At 59.1% G+C, this 14,013-nt stretch overlaps 1 protein-coding gene across 1 annotated transcript in view; it reads left to right on the top strand.

The window, feature by feature from the left end:
• LOC137358365 (plexin A3-like) overlaps positions 1-14,013 on the top strand; it is a 126,589-nt gene that overhangs the window by 92,610 nt on the left and 19,966 nt on the right. The window contains exons 5-7 of the mRNA XM_068024307.1: positions 7,314-7,434; positions 10,409-10,545; positions 11,098-11,268. Of these exons, the coding sequence (XP_067880408.1) occupies positions 7,314-7,434; positions 10,409-10,545; positions 11,098-11,268 (429 nt within the window). The remainder of the gene's footprint in view (positions 1-7,313; positions 7,435-10,408; positions 10,546-11,097; positions 11,269-14,013) is intronic.

The following is a 14,013-nucleotide window of genomic DNA, read 5'->3' as shown; positions in this document are numbered from 1 at the left end:
GCACGTACTCTGTCCGGTCTCTGCGTGCACGTACACTGTCCGGTCTCTGCGTGCGCGGAGCGTGTGCAGTCACTGCGTGCGCGTACTCTGTCCGGTCTCTGCGTGTACATACTCTGTCCGGTCTCTGCGTGCACGTATACTGTCCGGTCTCTACGTGCACGTACACTGTCCGGTCTCTGCGTGCACGCACACTGTCCGGTCTCTGCGTGCACGTACACTGTCCGGACTTTTCGTGCACGTACTCTGTCCGGTCTCTGCGTGCACGTACACTGTCCGGTCTCTGCGTGCGCGGAGCGTGTGCAGTCACTGCGTGCACGTACTCTGTCCGGTCTCTGCGTGTACATACTCTGTCCGGTCTCTGCGTGCACGTACACTGTCCGGTCTCTGCGTGCACGTACACTGTCCGGTCTCTGCGTGCACGTACACTGTCCGGTCTCTGCGTGCACGTACACTGTCCGGTCTCTGCGTGCACGTACACTGTCCGGTCTCTGCATGCGCGGAGCGTGTGCAGTCTCTGCGTGCACGTACACTGTCTGGTCTCTGCGTGCACGTACACTGTCCGGGCTCTGCGTGTACGTACTCTGTCCGGTCTCTACGTGCAAGTACACTGTCCGGTCTCTGCGTGCGCGGAGCGTGTGCAGTTTCTGCGTGCACGTACACTGTCCGGTCTCTGCGTGCACGTACACTGTCCGGACTTTTCGTGCACGTACTCTGTCCGGTCTCTGCGTGCACGTACACTGTCCGGTCTCTGCGTGCGCGGAGCGTGTGCAGTCACTGCGTGCGCGTACTCTGTCCGGTCTCTGCGTGTACATACTCTGTCCGGTCTCTGCGTGCACGTATACTGTCCGGTCTCTACGTGCACGTACACTGTCCGGTCTCTGCTTGCACGTACACTGTCCGGTCTCTGCATGCGCGGAGCGTGTGCAGTCTCTGCGTGCACGTACACTGTATGGTCTCTGCGTGCACGTCCACTGTCCGGGCTCTGCGTGTACGTACTCTGTCCGGTCTCTACGTGCAAGTACACTGTCCGGTCTCTGCGTGCACGAACTCTGTCCGGTCTCTGCGTGCACGTACACTGTCCGGTCTCTGTGTGCACGTACTCTGTCCTGTCTCTGCGTGCAAGTACTCTGTCCGGTCTCTGCGTGCACGTACACTGTCCGGTCTCTGCGTGCGCGGAGCGTGTGCAGTCTCTGCTTGCACGTACTCTGTCCGGTCTCTGCGTGCACGTACACTGTCCAGTCTCTGCGTGCACATACACTGTCCGGTCTCTGCGTGCACGTACTCTGTCCGGTCTCTGCGTGCACGTACACTGTCCGGTCTCTGCGTGCACGTACACTGTCCGTTCTCTGCGTGCACGTACACTGTCCGGTCGCTGCGTGCGCGTACTCTGTCCGGTCGCTGCGTGCGCGGAGACTGTCCGGTCTCTGCGTGCGCGTACACTGTCCGGTCTCTGCGTGCACGTACTCTGTCCGGTCTCTGCGTGCACGGAGCGTGTGCAGTCTCTGCGTGCGCGTACTCTGTCCGGTCGCTGCGTGCGCGGAGACTGTCCGGTCTCTGCGTGCGCGTACACTGTCCAGTCTCTGCGTGCACGTACTCTGTCCGGTCTCTGCGTGCACGTACTCTGTCCGGTCTCTGCGTGCACGTACACTGTCCGGTCTCTACGTGCGCGGAGCGTGTGCAGTCTCTGCGTGCACGTACACTGTCCGGACTCTGCGTGCACGTACTCTGTCCGGTCTCTGCGTGCACGTACACTGTCCGGTCTCTGCGTGCGCGGAGCATGTGCAGTCTCTGCGTGCACGTACACTGTCCGGTCTCTGCGTGCATGTACTCTGTCCGGTCTCTGCGTGCACGTACACTGTCCGGTCTCTGCGTGCACGTACAATGTCCGGTCTCTGCGTGCGCGTACTCTGTCCGGTCTCTGCGTGCGCGTACTCTGTCCGGTCTCTGCGTGCACGTACACTGTCCGGTCTCTGCGTGCACGAACTCTGTCCGGTCTCTGCGTGCACGTACACTGTCCGGTCTCTGCTTGCGCGGAGCGTGTGCAGTCTCTGCATGCACGTACACTGTCCGGTCTCTGCGTGCACGTACACTGTCCGGTCTCTGCGTGCACGTACACTGTCCGGTCTCTGCGTGCACGTACTCTGTCCGGTCTCTGCGTGCACGTACTCTGTCCGGTCTCTGCGTGCACGTACTCTGTCCGGTCTCTGCGTGCACGTACACTGTCCGGTCTCTGCGTGCACGTACTCTGTCTGGTCTCTGCGTGCACGTACTCTGTCCGGTCTCTGCGTGCACGTACACTGTCCGGTCTCTGCGTGCACGTACACTGTCCGGTCTCTGCTTGCGCGGAGCATGTGCGGTCTCTGCGTGCACGTACTCTGTCCGGTCTCTGCGTGCACGTACACTGTCCGGTCTCTGCGTGCACGTACTCTGTCCGGTCTCTGCGTGCACATACTCTGTCCGGTCTCTGCGTGCACGTACACTGTCCGGTCTCTGCGTGCACGTACATTGTCCGGTCTCTGCGTGCACGTACACTGTCCATTCTCTGCGTGCACGTACACTGTCCGGTCCATGCGCGCACGTACACTGTCCGGTCTCTGCGTGCACGTACACTGTCCGGTCTCTGCATGCACGTACACTGTCCATTCTCTGCGTGCACGTACGCTGTCCGGTCTCTGCGCGCACGTACACTGTCCGGTCTCTGCGCGCACGTACACTGTCCGTTCTCTGTGCGCTCGTACACTGTCCGTTCTCTGCGCGCTCGTACACTGTCCGGTCTCTGCGCGCTCGTAATCTGTCCGGTCTCTGCGAGCACGTACACTGTCCGGTCTCTGCGCGCACGTACACTGTCCGTTCTCTGTGCGCTCGTACACTGTCCGTTCTCTGCGCGCTCGTACACTGTCCGGTCTCTGCGTGTACATACTCTGTCCGGTCTCTGCGTGCACGTATACTGTCCGGTCTCTACGTGCACGTACACTGTCCGGTCTCTGCTTGCACGTACACTGTCCGGTCTCTGCATGCGCGGAGCGTGTGCAGTCTCTGCGTGCACGTACACTGTATGGTCTCTGCGTGCACGTCCACTGTCCGGGCTCTGCGTGTACGTACTCTGTCCGGTCTCTACGTGCAAGTACACTGTCCGGTCTCTGCGTGCACGAACTCTGTCCGGTCTCTGCGTGCACGTACACTGTCCGGTCTCTGTGTGCACGTACTCTGTCCTGTCTCTGCGTGCAAGTACTCTGTCCGGTCTCAGCATGCACGTACACTGTCCGGTCTCTGCGTGCGCGGAGCGTGTGCAGTCTCTGCTTGCACGTACTCTGTCCGGTCTCTGCGTGCACGTACACTGTCCGGTCTCTGCGTGCACATACACTGTCCGGTCTCTGCGTGCACGTACTCTGTCCGGTCTCTGCGTGCACATACACTGTCCGGTCTCTGCGTGCACGTACACTGTCCGTTCTCTGCGTGCACGTACACTGTCCGGTCGCTGCGTGCGCGTACTCTGTCCGGTCGCTGCGTGCGCGGAGACTGTCCGGTCTCTGCGTGCGCGTACACTGTCCGGTCTCTGCGTGCACGTACTCTGTCCGGTCTCTGCGTGCACGGAGCGTGTGCAGTCTCTGCGTGCGCGTACTCTGTCCGGTCGCTGCGTGCGCGGAGACTGTCCGGTCTCTGCGTGCGCGTACACTGTCCGGTCTCTGCGTGCACGTACTCTGTCCGGTCTCTGCGTGCACGTACACTGTCCGGTCTCTACGTGCGCGGAGCGTGTGCAGTCTCTGCGTGCACGTACACTGTCCGGACTCTGCGTGCACGTACTCTGTCCGGTCTCTGCGTGCACGTACACTGTCCGGTCTCTGCGTGCGCGGAGCATGTGCAGTCTCTGCGTGCACGTACACTGTCCGGTCTCTGCGTGCACGTACTCTGTCCGGTCTCTGCGTGCACGTACACTGTCCGGTCTCTGCGTGCACGTACAATGTCCGGTCTCTGCGTGCGCGTACTCTGTCCGGTCTCTGCGTGCGCGTACTCTGTCCGGTCTCTGCGTGCACGTACACTGTCCGGTCTCTGCGTGCACGAACTCTGTCCGGTCTCTGCGTGCACGTACACTGTCCGGTCTCTGCTTGCGCGGAGCGTGTGCAGTCTCTGCATGCACGTACACTGTCCGGTCTCTGCGTGCACGTACACTGTCCGGTCTCTGCGTGCACGTACACTGTCCGGTCTCTGCGTGCACGTACTCTGTCCGGTCTCTGCGTGCACGTACTCTGTCCGGTCTCTGCGTGCACGTACTCTGTCCGGTCTCTGCGTGCACGTACACTGTCCGGTCTCTGCGTGCACGTACTCTGTCTGGTCTCTGCGTGCACGTACTCTGTCTGGTCTCTGCGTGCACGTACTCTGTCCGGTCTCTGCGTGCACGTACACTGTCCGGTCTCTGCGTGCACGTACACTGTCCGGTCTCTGCTTGCGCGGAGCATGTGCGGTCTCTGCGTGCACGTACTCTGTCCGGTCTCTGCGTGCACGTACACTGTCCGGTCTCTGCGTGCACGTACTCTGTCCGGTCTCTGCGTGCACATACTCTGTCCGGTCTCTGCGTGCACGTACACTGTCCGGTCTCTGCGTGCACGTACATTGTCCGGTCTCTGCGTGCACGTACACTGTCCATTCTCTGCGTGCACGTACACTGTCCGGTCCATGCGCGCACGTACACTGTCCGGTCTCTGCGTGCACGTACACTGTCCGGTCTCTGCATGCACGTACACTGTCCATTCTCTGCGTGCACGTACGCTGTCCGGTCTCTGCGCGCACGTACACTGTCCGGTCTCTGCGCGCACGTACACTGTCCGTTCTCTGTGCGCTCGTACACTGTCCGTTCTCTGCGCGCTCGTACACTGTCCGGTCTCTGCGCGCTCGTAATCTGTCCGGTCTCTGCGAGCACGTACACTGTCCGGTCTCTGCGTGCACGTACACTGTCCAGTCTCTGCCTGCACGGAGCGTGTGCAGTCTCTGGGTGCACGTACACTGTCCGGTCTCTGCGTGCACGTACACTGTCCGGTCTCTGCGTGCACGTACACTGTCCGGTCTCTGCTTGCGCGGAGCGTGTGCAGTCTCTGCATGCACATACACTGTCCGGTCTCTGCGTACACGTACACTGTCCGGTCTCTGCGTGCGCGTACTCTGTCCGGTCTCTGCGTGCGCGTACTCTGTCCGGTCTCTGCGTGCGCGTACTCTGTCCGGTCTCTGCGTGCACGTACTCTGTCCGGTCTCTGCGTGCTCGTACAGTGTCCGGTCTCTGCGTGCACGTACACTGCCCGGTCTCTGCATGCGCGGAGCGTGTGCAGTCTCTGCGTGCACGTACACTGTCCGGTCTCTGCGTGCACGTACGCTGTCCGGTCTCTGCGTGCACGTACGCTGTCCGGTCTCTGCGTGCACGTACGCTGTCCGGTCTCTGCGTGCACGTACGCTGTCCGGTCTCTGCGTGCACGTACACTGTCCGGTCTCTGCGTGCACGTACACTGTCCGGTCTCTGCGTGCACGTACGCTGTCCGGTCTCTGCGTGCACGTACGCTGTCCGGTCTCTGCGTGCACGTACACTGCCCGGTCTCTGCATGCGCGGAGCGTGTGCAGTCTCTGCGTTCACGTACACTGTCCGGTCTCTGCGTGCACGTACGCTGTCCGGTCTCTGCGTGCACGTACACTGCCCGGTCTCTGCGTGCACGTACTCTGTCCGGTCTCTGCGTGCACGTACACTGCCCGGTCTCTGCGTGCACGTACTCTGTCCGGTCTCTGCGTACACGTACACTGTCCGGTCTCTGCGTGCGCGTACTCTGTCCGGTCTCTGCGTGCACGTACTCTGTCCGGTCTCTGCGTGCACGTACAATGTCCGGTCTCTGCGTGCACGTACACGGTCCGGTCTCTGCGTGCATGTACACGGTCCGGTCTCTGCGTGCGCGTACTCTGTCCGGTCTCTGCGTGCACGTACTCTGTCCGGTCTCTGCGTGCACGTACAGTGTCCGGTCTCTGCGTGCACGTACACTGTCCGGTCTCTACGTGCACGTACACTGTCCGGTCTCTGCATGCGCGGAGCGTGTGCAGTCTCTGCGTGCGCGTACTCTGTCCGGTCTCTGCGTGCACGTACTCTGTCCGGTCTCTGCGTACACGTACACTGTCCGGTCTCTGCGTGCGCGTACTCTGTCCGGTCTCTGCGTGCACGTACTCTGTCCGGTCTCTGCGTGCACGTACAGTGTCCGGTCTCTGCGTGCGCGTACACTGTCCGGTCTCTGCGTGCGCGTACTCTGTCCAGTCTCTGCGTGCGCGTACTCTGTCCGGTCTCTGCGTGCGCGTACTCTGTCCGGTCTCTGCGTGCACGTACTCTGTCCGGTCTCTGCGTGCACGTACACTGTCCGGTCTCTGCGTGCCCGTACACTGTCCGGTCTCTGCATGCACGTACACTGTCCGGTCTCTGCGTGCACGTACACTGTCCGGTCTCTGCATGCGCGGAGCGTGTGCAGTCTCTGCGTGCACGTACACTGTCCGGTCTCTGCGTGCACGTACACTGCCCGGTCTCTGCGTGCACGTACTCTGTCCGGTCTCCGCGTGCACGTACTCTGTCCGGTCTCCGTGTGCACGTACACTGCCCGGTCTCTGCGTGCACGTACACTGCCCGGTCTCTGCGTGCACGTACACTGCCCGGTCTCTGCGTGCACGTACACTGTCCGGTCTCCGCGTGCACGTACTCTGTCCGGTCTCCGCGTGCACGTACACTGCCCGGTCTCCGCGTGCACGTACTCTGTCCGGTCTCCGCGTGCACGTACACTGTCCGGTCTCCGCGTGCACGTACACTGTCCGGTCTCCGCGTGCACGTACTCTGTCCGGTCTCCGCGTGCACGTACTCTGTCCGGTCTCTGCGTGCACGTACACTGTCCGGTCTCTGCGTGCACGTACTCTGCCCGGTCTCTGCGTGCACGTACACTGTCCGGTCTCTGCGTGCACGTACACTGTCCGGTCTCTGCGTGCACGTACACTGTCCGGTCTCCGCGTGCACGTACACTGCCCGGTCTCCGCGTGCACGTACACTGCCCGGTCTCCGCGTGCACGTACACTGCCCGGTCTCCGCGTGCACGTACACTGCCCGGTCTCTGCGTGCACGTACACTGCCCGGTCTCTGCGTGCACGTACACTGCCCGGTCTCTGCGTGCACGTACACTGTCCGGTCTCTGCGTGCATGTACACTGTCCGGTCACTGCGTGCGCTGAGTCTGTCCAGTATCTGTGTCGGCTGTCTTGGTTCTGTGATACTACCTATACTGATCATTCTCCCTCTCTTCCTCACAGGATTGTATGTGAGATGGATGATGCTTTCTCCTCACACCCGAGTCCCGGTCCAGTGGAATTATGCGTTGGCGATTGCAGTCCCAACTACAGGACTAAATCACAGCAAGTCTACACCTTTGTGGTATGTGGACCCAAAACATTACCCTGGTCACCTCTGAGTGAAAGTGCAGGGACAGAGCACCCTGCATCCCTCCTCTCCCACTCTTCCTCTCTCTGCCACTCTCTCCATCCTCCTCTTTCTCATCTTCTACTTCTCCTTCGCCCCCTCTTCACACTTGCATTTCTGTCTCTCCCTCTTTCTCTCTCTGTCCCTTTCGTGTAACTCCCCATCTCCCTCTCTCTCCTTCTCCCACTCTGCCCTCTCCCTCTCTCCCCCTTTCCCTCTCCTTTCATCTCACTCTGTCCATTCCTCTCCCTCTCGCTCTCTCCCCGTCACTTTTCCTTTCCCTCTGCCTCACTCTCCTTCTCTCTGCCTCTCTCTCTTTCTCACTCTCACCCCTCACTCTTCCTTCCTCTCTCCCCTGACTCTCTCCAATTCCCCCACTTTTCTGCAGTACTGTACCCCAGTGTTATACAGTGGCAGACCTGTCCCCAAAAGTACTGTACCCCAGTGTTACACAGTGACAGACCTGTCCCCACCAGTACTGTACCCCAGTGTTATACAGTGGCAGACCTGTCCCCACCAGTACTGTACCCCAGTGTTATACAGTGACAGACCTGTCGCCATCAGTACTGTACCCCAGTGTTATACAGTGACAGACCTGTCCCCATCAGTACTGTACCCCAGTGTTATACAGTGACAGACCTGTCCCCACCAGTACTGTACCCCAGTGTTATACAGTGAGAGACCTGTCCCCACCAGTACTGTACCCCAGTGTTATACAGTGACAGACCTGTCCCCATCAGTAATGCACCCCAGTGTTATAGAGTGACAGACCCGTCCCCACCAGTACTGTACCCCAGTGTTACACAGTGACAGACCTGTCCCCAGCAGTACTGTACCCCAGTGTTACACAGTGACAGACCTGTCCCCACCGGTACTGTACCCCAGTGTTATACAGTGACAGACCTGTCCCCAGCAGTACTGTACCCCAGTGTTACACAGTGACAGACCTGTCCCCACCGGTACTGTACCCCAGTGTTATACAGTGACAGACCCGTCCCCACCAGTACTGTACCCCAGTGTTACACAGTGACAGACCTGTCCCCACCAGTACTGTACCCCAGTGTTATACAGTGACAGACCTGTCCCCACCAGTACTGTACCCCAGTGTTATACAGTGACAGACCTGTCCCCATCAGTACTGTACCCCAGTGTTATACAGTGATAGACCTGTCCCCACCAGTACTGTACCCCAGTGTTATACAGTGACAGACCTGTCCCCACCAGTACTGTACCCCAGTGTTATACAGTGACAGACCTGTCCCCAGCAGTACTGTACCCCAGTGTTATACAGTGACAGACCTGTCCCCACCAGTACTGTACCCCAGTGTCATGCAGTGACAGACCTGTCCCCACCAGTACTGTACCCCAGTGTTACACAGTGACAGACCTGTCCCCACCAGTACTGTACCCCAGTGTTATACAGTGACAGACCTGTCCCCACTAGTACTATACCCCAGTGTTATACACTGACAGACCCGTCCCCACCAGTACTGTACCCCAGTGTTATACAGTGAAAGACCTGTCCCCACCAGTACTGTACCCCAGTGTTATACAGTGACAGACCTGTCCCCATCAGTACTGTACCCCAGTGTTATACAGTGACAGACCTGTCCCCACCAATACTGTACCCCAGTGTTATACAGTGAAAGACCTGTCCCCACCAGTACTGTACCCCAGTGTTATACAGTGACAGACCTGTCCCCACCAGTACTGTACCCCAGTGTTATACAGTGACAGACCTGTCCCCATCAGTACTGTACCCCAGTGTTATACAGTGACAGACCTGTCCCCACCAATACTGTACCCCAGTGTTATACAGTGACAGACCTGTCCCCACCAGTACTGTACCCCAGTGTTATACAGTGACAGACCTGTCCCCCACCAGTACTGTACCCTAGTGTTATACAGTGACAGACCTGTCCCCACCAGTACTGTACCCCAGTGTTATACAGTGACAGACCTGTCCCCACCAGTACTGTACCCTAGTGTTATACAGTGACAGACCCGTCCCCACCAGTACTGTACCCCAGTGTTAAACAGTGACAGACCTGTCCCCACCAATACTGTACCCCAGTGTTATACAGTGACAGACCTGTCCCCACCAGTACTGTACCCCAGTGTTATACAGTGACAGACCTGTACCCACCAGTACTGTACACCAGTGTTATACAGTGACAGACCTGTCCCCACCAGTACTGTACCCCAGTGTTATACAGTGACAGACCTGTCCCCACTGGTACTGTACCCCAGTGTTAAACAGTGACAGACCTGTCCCCACCAGTACTGTACCCCAGTGTTATACAGTGACAGACCTGTCCCCACCAGTGCTGTACCCCAGTGTTATACAGTGACAGACCTGTCCCCACCAGTACTGTACCCTAGTGTTATACAGTGACAGACCTGTCCCCACCAGTACTGTACCCCAGTGTTATACAGTGACAGACCTGTCCCCACCAGTACTGTTCCCCAGTGTTATACAGTGACAGACCCATCCCCACCAGTACTGTACCCCAGTGTTATACAGTGACAGACCTGTCCCCACCAATACTGTACCCCAGTGTTATACAGTGACAGACCTGTCCCCACCAGTACTGTACCCCAGTGTGATACAGTGACAGACCTGTCCCCACCAGTACTGTACCCCAGTGTTATACAGTGACAGACCCGTCCCCACCAGTACTGTACCCCAGTGTTATACAGTGACAGACCTGTCCCCACCAGTACTGTACCCCAGTGTGATACAGTGACAGACCTGTCCCCACCAGTACTGTACCCCAGTGTTATACAGTGACAGACCCGTCCCCACCAGTACTGTACCCCAGTGTTATACAGTGACAGACCTGTCCCCACCAGTACTGTACCCCAGTGTGATACAGTGACAGACCTGTCCCCACCAGGACTCTAACGCTGTGTTCTTCTGCCTTTCAAGACCCCGAGCTTCAGTAAGGTCTCCCCTGGGAGTGGTCCGGCCTCTGGTGGGACACGGTTGACCATCTTCGGAAGGTACCTGGACGCCGGGAGTTCAATCAAGGCATCCGTGGGAGGGGGGGAGTGTCAGTTTGTCAGGTACGTGATCATCAGCTGTTGGTTCTTTTCCCACAGAACAGGAGGAGGCTATTCAGCCCATTGTGTCTGTGCTAGCTCTTTGAAAGAGCGATCTAATTAATCCCACTCTCCCTCCTGCTCTTTCCCCCACGTTTCTGTAAATTTTTCCCCTTCCAGTATCTCTCCAATTCCCCTTTTGAAAGTTACTATTGAATCTGCTTCCACCGCCCTTTCAGGCAGCGCGTTCCAGATCACAACAACTCTCTGCGTCAAAAAACATTCTCCTCCTCTCCCCCCTCTGGTTCTTTTCCCGATTATCTTCAATCTGTGTCCCTCTGGTTACCGACCCTCCCGCCACTGGGAACGGTTTCTCCTGATTTACTCCATCAAAACCCTTCCTGATTTTAAACGCCCCGATTAAATCTCCTCTTAACCTTCTCTGCTCTCAGGAGAACAATCCCAGCCTCTGGGAATCCTGGATGAGAGCCAGGAAGTTTAATGGGACGTCTGGTGTTTGTTTATCTTCTGAGCTGAAGTTTCTCCGATCAATCCCCACTCTTCGCCCGTCTGCAGGAGGACAGCGAAGGAGATTGTTTGTATCACTTCAGCCTCGTCATCGGGCCTCGGCTCTGCCTTCATCACCATCAACATTGATCGGGCTGAGATCTCCAACATCGTCCAGACCTATGTGTATGTCGAGGACCCCACAGTCACCAGTGTGGACCCCGAGTGGACAATTGCCAAGTGAGTAGCCCCACCCTCTACGTGTGTTTCAGGAGGTTTCTTCCCCACCTTCCCCTCCTTCCCAAACCTCCGGCACCATAACTGACACCAAGGCCAGGCCACCTTCTCCTGCAGCAACTGGGCCCCATTCCCGTCTGCTCGACTGCAGAGGGATCACGGCAAAGGCCTTGGTCTTCCCCCTCCTCCCTCCCTATTCCATGGAGTCGAGCCCCCATAGTCCAGGCTGGACACTCCCCTGGTGGCAGTACTGAGGGAGTGCTGCACTGTCGAAGGGTCAGTACTGAGGGAGTGCTGCACTGTCGGAGGGTCAGTACTGAGGGAGCGCCGCACTGTCGGAGGGTCAGTACTGAGGGAGTGCCGCACTGTCGGAGGGTCAGAACTGAGGGAATTCCGCACTGTCGGAAGGTCAGAACTGATGGAGTGCTGCACTGTCGGAGGGTCAGTACAGAGGGAGCACCGCACTGTCGGAGGGTCAGTACTGAGGGAGTGCTGCACTGTCGGAGGGTCAGTACTGAGGGAGCGCCACACTGTCGGAGGGTCAGAACTGAGGGAGTGCCGCACTGTCGGAGGGTCAGAACTGAGGGAGTGCTGCACTGTCGGAGGGTCAGAACTGAGGGAGTGCTGCACTGTCGGAGGGTCAGTACTGAGGGAGTGCCGCACTGTCGGAGGGTCAGTACTGAGGGAGTGCCGCACTGTCGGAGGGTCAGAACTGAGGGAGTGCCGCACTGTCGGAGGGTCAGAACTGAGGGAGTGCTGCACTGTCGGAGGGTCAGAACTGAGGGAGTGCTGCACTGTCGGAGGGTCAGTACTGAGGGAGCGCCGCACTGTCGGAGGGTCAGAACTGAGGGAGTGCCGCACTGTCGGAGGGTCAGTACTGAGGGAGTGCTGCACTGTCGGAGGGTCAGTACTGAGGGAGTGCCGCACTGTCGGAGGGTCAGTACTGAGGGAATTCCGCACTGTCGGAGGGTCAGTACTGAGGGAGTGCTGCACTGTCGGAGGGTCAGTACTGAGGGAGCGCCGCACTGTCGGAGGGTCAGAACTGAGGGAATTCCGCACTGTCGGAGGGTCAGTACTGAGGGAGTGCTGCACTGTCGGTGGGTCAGAACTGAGGGAATTCCGCACTGTCGGAGGGTCAGTACTGAGGGAGCGCCGCACTGTCAGAGGGTCAGTACTGAGGGAGCGCCGCACTGTCGGAGGGTCAGTACTGAGGGATTGCCGCACTGTCGGAGGGTCAGTACTGATGGGGCGCTGCACTGTCGGAGGGTCAGTACTGAGGGAATTCCGCACTGTCGGAAGGTCAGAACTGAGGGAGTGCTGCACTGTCGGAGGGTCAGAACTGAGGGAGTGCTGCACTGTCGGAGGGTCAGTACTGAGGGAGTGCCGCACTGTCGGACGGTCAGTACTGAGGGAGCACCGCACTGTCGGACGGTCAGTACTGAGGGAGTGCCGCACTGTCGGAGGGTCAGTACAGAGGGAGCACCGCACTGTCGGAGGGTCAGTACTGAGGGAGTGCTGCACTGTCGGAGGGTCATTACTGAGGGAGTGCTGCACTGTCGGAGGGTCAGAACTGAGGGAGTGCCGCACTGTCGGAGGGTCAGAACTGAGGGAGTGCTGCACTGTCGGAGGGTCAGAACTGAGGGAGTGCTGCACTGTCGGAGGGTCAGTACTGAGGGAGCACCGCACTGTCGGAGGGTCAGTACTGAGGGAGTGCCGCACTGTCGGAGGGTCAGAACTGAGAGAGTGCCGCACTGTCGGAGGGTCAGTACTGAGGGAGTGCTGCACTGTCGGAGGGTCAGTACTGAGGGAGTGCCGCACTGTCGGAGGGTCAGTACTGAGGGAATTCCGCACTGTCGGAGGGTCAGTACTGAGGGAGTGCTGCACTGTCGGAGGGTCAGTACTGAGGGAGCGCCGCACTGTCGGAGGGTCAGAACTGAGGGAATTCCGCACTGTCGGAGGGTCAGTACTGAGGGAGTGCTGCACTGTCGGTGGGTCAGAACTGAGGGAATTCCGCACTGTCGGAGGGTCAGTACTGAGGGAGCGCCGCACTGTCAGAGGGTCAGTACTGAGGGAGCGCCGCACTGTCGGAGGGTCAGTACTGAGGGATTGCCGCACTGTCGGAGGGTCAGTACTGAGGGAATTCCGCACTGTCGGAAGGTCAGAACTGAGGGAGTGCCACACTGTCGGAGGGTCAGAACTGAGGGAGTGCTGCACTGTCGGAGGGTCAGTACAGAGGGAGCACCGCACTGTCGGACGGTCAGTACTGAGGGAGTGCCGCACTGTCGGAGGGTCAGTACTGAGGGAGCGCTGCACTGCCAGAGGGTCAGTACTGAGGGAATTCCGCACTGTCGGAAGGTCAGAACTGAGGGAGTGCCACACTGTCGGAGGGTCAGAACTGAGGGAGTGCTGCACTGTCGGAGGGTCAGTACTGAGGGAGCGCCGCACTGTCGGACGGTCAGTACTGAGGGAGTGCCGCACTGTCGGAGGGTCAGTACTGAGGGAGTGCCGCACTGTCGGAGGGTCAGAACTGAGGGAATTCCGCATTGTCGGATGGTCAGTACTGAGGGAGTGCCGCACTGTCGGAGGGTCAGAACTGAGGGAGTGCCGCACTGTCGGAGGGTCTGAACTGAGGGAGTGCTGCACTGTCGGAGGGTCAGAACTGAGGGAACGCCGCACTGTCGGAGGGTCAGAACTGAGGGAATTCCGCACTGTCGGAGGGTCAGTACTGAGGGAGCGCCGCACTGTCGG

The sequence above is a fragment of the Heterodontus francisci genome, chromosome 49 (genome assembly GCF_036365525.1).
Source record: "Heterodontus francisci isolate sHetFra1 chromosome 49, sHetFra1.hap1, whole genome shotgun sequence".
NCBI lineage: Eukaryota > Metazoa > Chordata > Chondrichthyes > Heterodontiformes > Heterodontidae > Heterodontus > Heterodontus francisci.
This window is presented reverse-complemented; position numbering and strand designations above follow the sequence as displayed.